Source organism: Sinocyclocheilus anshuiensis, unplaced genomic scaffold, assembly GCF_001515605.1.
Source record: "Sinocyclocheilus anshuiensis isolate Anshui unplaced genomic scaffold, SAMN03320099.WGS_v1.1 scaffold1727, whole genome shotgun sequence".
NCBI classification, from domain to species: domain Eukaryota; kingdom Metazoa; phylum Chordata; class Actinopteri; order Cypriniformes; family Cyprinidae; genus Sinocyclocheilus; species Sinocyclocheilus anshuiensis.
This window is the reverse complement of record NW_015552659.1, coordinates 85,585-94,139: the sequence shown is the minus strand read 5'-3', so window position 1 is coordinate 94,139 and position 8,555 is coordinate 85,585. Positions and strand designations below refer to the sequence as shown.

The window sequence follows — 8,555 nt, the reverse complement described above, 5'->3', positions numbered from 1 at the left end:
TGTAATATTATCTCTATGATAATTAAGCTCTTTGTAGAGAAAGGAGAATAGTTTAATTTGGAGTGGAAGTTTGGTCGAGGCAGACTATAATTTCTTACATTAGTCAGTTGCAAAGAAAGTATTTCTGGCTAGCTGTAAGGTAATCACTGTTTGGATAATGAAAATATGCAGTATTTACCCACGTAAACTACAGTTGGCTAATACATAATCACATACTTGTCATCAACACTTATGCATCTCCATTCACTGTTTGTTTCTCCAGTTGGTGTCGAAATATTAGGCACTTGACAAATCGTACAGCTCTGGCTATTCCAGCTATGATCAGCTGTTCCTTCATCTTTTCAATGTTGTTACGGAAGGGTGAACCTGATTGGATAGTTCTTGTCACATGACCTGTGGTGTGCTTGCGGCATTCTAAAAAGGTTGTTGTTTTCATCTAGACAGCATCAATTCTATTGTAAGCATACTTGGCACACATTTACATTTAAAATAATGAACTTGAGTGCAGAAAAGACATGACGTGAACGGCCCCATAGTGTCATATTTATTTATCCATGACAGGCCTAAACTAGCTAAGGTACCAGCACAAAGACACAGCCTTACAGAACTATGATCGCATTGCTCTTATAATCTGGGATGAACAAGCACATACAAGTGGAACACTTTCTTGGAACGCCAACCAATCAGATTTGAAGACCAGTACTGTTGTTTAAATGTGTATTAATTAGAATAAATGTTGTTCTACTCACCTTTGATCACATTGAATCTCCTGAATCTGTTCCGTTCGCTGTTGAGGACCTGTAGTTGAAAATGTCCAAAGTCTGCATTGGTGATGTTTGTGATGGTCAGAGATCCATCTCGATCATTCAGCTGCAGTCTGCCTCTGAAGCTCTCACTAATACTAGTTTTCCCTGATTCGGCTTTAACAATGAGACCGTTTTTAACTCCAAAGGTCCACAGTATCAGATCTCCTTCCTGTATTTTAATATCGGTCTTTAGAGTGACAGATTGTCCAACCTTCACTGACACGTTCCCCACTTGATGTCAAAGCAAAACAGAAACACAAATACAGAAAATAAAGTGTGAATTAATTTAATTTGCATTTTCAACAAATTCATTTTGATGGCATTTTTTTTAACCTAGTTTATGTTCGTAGTTTCAGCTCATCTGAAATCTGAATTACCTGTGACTACCTATGATTCATCATCACATCTTTTCTTGTAATATTGTGATCTCTCTCAAAATATTTCTACATCATTTCTGCAATATAACTCCTTTAAGGCTCATTCACACCAAGAACAATAACTATAAAGATAACTATATTAGCATCCACACAAACGCACAATATTGTTCTGTTTATTATAAGCACACGCTGCAGTTTTGTCATTTCGAGCTTTAAGTGCTCGAGCTCTTCAAAGCAGGATAGATTGTGATTGGCTGTCAATATTTTTATCGCTCATCAGCTGAAAAAATCGAAAGTTATTCCAATTATATCGTTCTGTGTCGTTATCATTATAGTTGGGGTGTGGACACTATTCTTTTGAATTTAGAAAGATTTGTATAAATATCTTTATCGTTATTGTGCATGGCATGAACAGACCTTTAGTTTCATAACTTTAGTATATTTGTGTAGGCACTTTTCACAATACACACTGTTTTGAAGCAGCTTCACTGAAATTCATAATGTTATTTTTAAAACACATGTTAATGCCTCAGTTTAGAGAGAGGTGATAGAAAAGTTCACATTTGGTGATATAACAGTCAAGTGTTTGTTGTTTTTTACTTACACCAAAATGAATTTATTCTGGTAATGTTATGACTTTATATCTTACATTTTTATTTTATCAATGATAAACATTAAAATCTAACAGTAACTAAAATGACGTTGCACTTTGGGAATTTGTGTTAAGTTCAGATCATCTGTTCACACAGTGCATGATTATTGATCTACTCACCATTGACAGTAACAATGAATCTCTTGTTTTTGATTCTGGTTTTGCTGCTGATCTGTACTTTGTAGACTCCAGAGTGAATGGTCCTGATATAACAAATAATGAGATCTCCAGTCCCACCACCCAGCTGCACTTTGTTTCTGAATCTCTCGTCAGTAACATCACAGCTTATATCGGCGTCTGTACTGATCCATTCACTGTTTTGTGTTATGGGATTTTTGTCATCTCCAAACCACCACTTTATCTCATCACCGTTCTGTAGTGTAGTACCAGTGTTTAGAACGACAGTTCTTCCTTCCATTCCTTCCACTTTCTCTTCTTCAGCTGTTACAGTGGCACATAGAAACAGAACAGAAATGTGTTCAGAAGATCAAGCTTAACTTTACAAAGAGCATATTTTGGCATGTTGCTAGGATGTTTTAACACGTTGCTAGCCTGTTACTAGCATGTTTTGGCATGTTGCTGACATGTTTTAACACATTGTATTTTTCTAATACGTTTTAGGACATTGTTAGCAAGGATGGGCAGTATTTCAGATACATGTATTTAAAATACGTATTTGAAATATAAAATACTATTACGTATTTTAAAGCCTTTGCAAAAAATCAAATGTAATTAGTATTTAAACATTTAACATGAGTATTTTTATATTTTCAAAATACCTAAAATACTTTTGGACCAACACACTGAGCCAGCTAACGAATCTGAGACCATTGAGTATTTCTAAGGGAGGGGCTTCATAGAACTAGGAAGTCAACAGACCATGTTTATGAGAATGGAAAAAGCAGTGTAAAATAAAGTTAAAATATGTGAAAAATAATGCAAGGTTTTCTCTTGTAGCAGAAGCGTTTTGTGCAGTTGAAACCTTGTTTATACTTTTGGCTGGCTCTAGGCTTGCGCGGCAACACGTCATGCAAATTTTCTGCTCAAGTTGAAATTTTTCAACTTGCGTGGAAGACACGATTGAGGTGAATATCCACGTGTTCGTGGCAAACGCATCACACATTTCACATCATTCGCATCTTTGCATTGACTTTGTATGTAATCTACTCACATGAATAATTACATTCGCATTTGGTGTGAACACACCAACTACTTGACGTGCTCGCCGTTTTATAATTCTGTGAAACGACAGCGGGCAACTCGGAGTAATTGTTCTCCAAACCATCAAAAAGCAGCAGTGAGAGGAAGTAGTTTGCAGAGTAGTTTGTCAAACACTCTTCTCGTGTGAAGTTTGTGAATAAATGGATTTCTTCACATATAAACTGATTAGTCATTTTGAGGACATGTGTAAAAATGTTTTTGAGTACACTTCTTAAGCCCTCACAAAATAATCAAATAATCGTGTTAAACCCAGTAAACTTGAAATTGTGACTTGTGCCATTAAACAAAACAATTACATGATAACATATGTATAACACTAAATTGAACAATACTTATATATGTATTCTAATTAATTAAACATTTTCTTTTAATTAACGATTGCATAAAACATGGGCAATTACTTTATTCATTATTTCTGCTATGCAGGCTCATTCTGTAAATGTAAGCATTATATGCAAGACTGGAACTACAGAAATATTTACTAATGCTGCATGCATTTAGTGTTCTGATTGGGTTGACATGAATGATGAGAATGAATGATGATTAAAACTCACTGTTAACATATTACTGGTGATGAAAGATATTTCTAATATTGAATGAGTAATGGATTCAAAAGAATTGAATAGATGCTAATTTATTTATTTTTGTGATGATATCGTCACAAAATTAATCTAAATAAATTCTAATTTTAAAATGTAAATTTTAGATTAACTTTCTATTGTAATAAACTTTACATAGAAACAAATAAACTTTACATGAAATAATTATAAAAGTTGATATACTTATGGGTATATAAATATGCATACCTGCCAAAAAGAAAAAAAAAGCCTAAAAAAAAACTTTGCAATTCAGTTTTTACTGTGGTATCAAAACTAATATTGAGAATTGTGAAACCATGATTGTTACTGTGAAGTAAAATTTTAATCATATTGCCCATCTCTATTCTTTGCTAGATAGCAGAAAAGGTTCCCACAGTTTTAAATACAGTATGAATTTTTTGATAGTGTTCAATTCAATTCAGTTCAAGTTTATTTGTATAGCGCTTTTCACGATACAAATCGTTGCAAAGCAACTTTACAGCAAATTAAGTTTCTACAATATTTAGTGGTAGCTTATCAGTGGCGACTGTCAGTTAATGTACATATGGCAGAAATGTACGGAAAAATCAATTAAAGACGTAATCAAAGAGACGATAAACACTATTAACAGCAATTATTATATGATGCAATCAAACTTCTAGCAAAATGTGGTAGTTCTCTATGTTGTTTCAGGGTTGGCATCATCATAATACACTACATTGGCTGAACAGGATAATGATTCACCAGAAATTCCTAGCTCAACTGGGCGGGTTAGTTTGACAATATTGGATGGCAGATACTTTAATGCAAAGCAACTTTACAGCAAATTAAGTTTCAACAAAATTTAGTGGTAGCTTATCAGTGGTGACTGTCAGTTAATGTACATATGGCAGAAATGTACGGAAAAATCAATTAAAGACGTAATCAAAGAGACGATGAACACTATTAACAGCAATTATTATATGATGCAATCAAACTTCTAGCAAAATGTGGTAGTTCTCTATGTTGTTTCAGGGTTGGCATCATCATAATACACTACATTGGCTGAACAGGATAATGATTCACCAGAAATTCCTAGCTCAACTGGGCGGGTTAGTTTGACAATATTGGATGGCAGATACTTTAAGATTGTGAAACAAACAGAACTGGGCCAAGTTCAAGCCGAATGGAAATTGTGCACAAAAAATAAAAACATAATATCTGGTTCTTTAGCTGCAATGACAAATTTAAAGTTCAAAGTTAATTTACAGAGGATACACCCTGAAGCACTCCAGGACTATGATCAACACAAGCAGGATGTCACAGCAGCAAAGAAAAAGACACCAGCCAACACCCAATACAAGCAGAGCAATTTCTTTGCAGGATCCTCAGTGGTGTCACAAAAATGATTAAATGAGCTGATTGTTTCCTATGTTGTTCAAGGGATGCATCCACTCTCAACAGTTGAGCAGAAGGAATTTATTGAACTGATTCAAGAACTTAGCCCACACTCACTCATCTGTGATGTCAAGGAGAATGCTGTGCAGAAGAATTGACTGTGACTTTGAATCAAAAGTTAGTAGTGTAAAAGACTTGAAAATTACCAAATATCTTTGCACCACGGCTGACATCTGGTCCACTAGTGTGTCTAGTTCCATAAGAGTCACAGCACACTGGGTTCATAATGACACATTGGAACGCCAGTCTGTCACATTGGCTTGCAGACATTTTCCAAGTCCACACACATACAACCGAATTGCTGAAGCGTTGGGAGAAATCCACTCTGAATTTGGGATGTCACACGAACACATTGTGGCCAAAGTGACTGATAACGGGTCTAATTTTGTAAAAGCCTTTAAAGAGTTAAGCATCACTGTAGAAGAGCAAGATGGCAATGAGGATCTCTTTCTACACATTGATTCATCAGTTTCAGAGGAGAATGAAAGTGGAATTGTTTTGCCAACCCACTTGAGGTGTGCATGTCAGTTTAGTGGCCACCACAGATGCGAAGAAAGCCATGGAAGACAATCCCAGTCTCTCTCGTCTCAACAATGCCACAATGGGTTATTGTTCTGCCTTGTGGAATGCATCAGGTAGACCAAAGAGTGCAGAGAAGATCTCTGAGGTGTTAAAGTGCAGGTTGATCACACCATATCCAAAACGATGGAACTCTCTGTATGACAGTCTCAACCAGCTGAACACTCAAAGAGAAAAACTTGGAGATATCGTGGTGAAATTGAACCTACCTTCCGTCAGAGATGCTGAACTGGATTACCTGGAGGAGTACACCAAAATCTTGAAGCCCCTTGCAGTCACCAGTGATCGATTACAGAGTCAGTCATTCTGCTATTATTCTGAAGCTATTATATTATATACTATATATATTATACTTGAAGCTTTACATTCCTCCAATTTCAGAGACTGTCCTGATACATTTTCAATCCTGGCAAGTGTAACCCATCCATACCTCAAAATGCGCTGGCTACCCCAACAATTAAATCCCCCAAAAATAGAATCCATTAACTAATGCTCCAGTCAGCAGCAGACCTCGTGTTTGTCACTGAAAGTGAATCAAGTTCTACACCTGCTGATGGTGAAGTGGAAGACTTTTTTGTTTTTACCGAAGATGTTGAGGTCTCTGGCAAGTCTACACACAGCAAAGCTGAACAGGAGACATTGCACTTGCTAGAAGATCAAAGGAAGGATTTGGACATCTTGGACCAGTATGCACTTATTAGACATCTGTTTGTGAGGTTCAACACAATCCTCCCCTCTTCAGCTCATGAAGCTCATGTTCAGCTTATTGTAAATAGCAATGTTTTCTACTTTAAAAAATTGTGTAAGTAGTAAAACAACACAAATGCAAAACGGACAAAAATGCGTTTTAAGTTTAGAAACATTTTGAGTCTCCCCTCCCTTGCCTCACAGTGCTTTGGTCCAAATGCAAAGTCCAGTGAGACAGAACAAAGCCAATAGTTGTGGAACTCCAGTAATTAAGGCTGTCAAGACTACTTTATTCACTTAAACATCAGATGAAGTGATTAGTTTCTCTTTAATACAGATGATGCAAAGAGCTTGACTACGTCAGAAATAGTACAGGGAATCCATTTACTGTCTGGGATTTGTTCTGTTGCGATGCGGTATTACAAGAACGATTTTAGCTATATTATTTGTGTCCACTTCAAAAATTGCTCTTGAGAAATTTTATGTTTTTGTCCCCAGCAACTGTTAGACTAAATTTACGCCCCTGCCTTAAACCCAATCTTTCTGAAAAGTTGGTGGTGCTAAAAGGGTATCAAATAGATGGATGTCTGAAACACACACCTGAAGGAGTACATCATCAGTTATTTAAAATATAATTGACTTTGTGTTATTGTTACTGAGTTTGAAGCAATGATGGTGATAAAACCATAATAAAAGATGTTTTTTTTATTTTTTTTTATTTCCTACAGGGCAGGGGAAGGGAGGTATATAAAATGAAAACAAAAGGTTCTAAGCAGTAATACCACTGTAATACTTACCCACTTGTTTTTCTAGTTTAGAGATCCAGTGGCGATAGTAAATCACAACAGCAGCTAAAAGTCCAGCCAACAGCAGAACAGCAACAACTATTCCAGCCATGACAGTTGATGACCAACCCAAATCAGCTAAAAAGAGACAGTAAATTATTAGAGGACAAAATATTTTTCATGATTCAGGACTGACAGGTGTCAGGTAGTTGACATGTACAGTATATAGTATTCAACATGTTACATCCTTACTTTCCACGTTAGTTTATAGTTGACCTTAGGCTTGCTTTGGTAATCTGTGTTACTGGTGTTACACTGTGTTCGTCCATACACCGATTACATTACTTGCTGCTGTCATTTGACTGACAAGACCACGGCAGGGGATTTGGTGCACAACAGATCTTGAGCGTCATTGACAAATATATTATCTTGTAAAATGTGCGCTCAGTACCGCCGCTCCCCGCGGGTGATCTGTGCGGGTGATCACAAATTGGAAAGCGAAAGTAAAAGCGAGCGCATTCAATATCGTGCATAATGAGAGCAGCTCCCTGATGCTTGCAAATTATCCACCTTTTTCCCAGTGAATCTACTGCATTTGAGATCATGGGAGACACTCTCGGTTTGGGGAAATTCCACTCAAAAAGACTGAAACAAATCATTTCAAATCATAAGGTTGTGTGTTTCATGCTTATTTGATTATTTTCAAATACTTTGTGCTAAAGTCCTTTAATTTGAAACTCACCACTGACAGAAACAAGGAACTGCTGTGAGCTCTTGCGGCCTTTGACCTGTACTTCATAAAGTCCAGTGTGTTCGGGTCTGGCGTTTGTGATGGTCAGAGATCCATTTTGATCTAGTTGTAGTCTGTTTCTGAATCGTTCATCAGCATCATTTAATGAGAGCTCTTTAGTTTCTACATCGATTTTAGCTAGGAGGACGCCTTTATCTCCAAACCTCCATACAATCAGATCATCTTTCTGTAATTCAGTAGCATCATTCTGTAGAATGACAGATTCCCCTTCTGTCACTGACACTGACTTCACTCCATCCGTCTCAACAATCTCATCTGGAAAACAAACAGACCAGAACTTATATAAATCTTTATAAAGATTTTTTGTACTGTCCATGTAAGATGCTTGCAGCATGAAATCATACCGTGTGATATCATGAAACCTGAAACAAGATCATTTCATTAAATGAAAGAGATTCTCATGAGATACTCACCAAAGACATCCATAGGAAATATCCTTATGAAAAATAACATATAATATGTGATCTTTTCTTTAGAGATTGTTAGTTTATATTGTCCTGAGTGTCTGTTTCTGGTGTTTCTGATGGTGAGAGAGCCAGTTTTTTGGTCCACCTGCAATCTGCCTGCGAATGTCACATCATCTGTGACAGAAAATGAGATTAAGTCGTTCTTTCTCGTTATC

At 36.5% G+C, this 8,555-nt stretch overlaps 1 protein-coding gene across 1 annotated transcript; it reads right to left on the bottom strand.

Moving 5' to 3' along the window:
• Nucleotides 1-229: 229 nt before the first annotated feature.
• Nucleotides 230-8,290, bottom strand: LOC107667287 (uncharacterized). The gene is made up of 6 exons (XM_016458930.1): nucleotides 8,278-8,290; nucleotides 7,865-8,188; nucleotides 7,135-7,260; nucleotides 1,956-2,276; nucleotides 750-1,037; nucleotides 230-414 (listed from the first exon to the last, which is right to left on the bottom strand). Exons 1-6 carry the CDS (start codon nucleotides 8,288-8,290, stop codon nucleotides 230-232), a joined length of 1,257 nt encoding a protein of 418 aa, XP_016314416.1.
• Nucleotides 8,291-8,555: the final 265 nt, after the last annotated feature.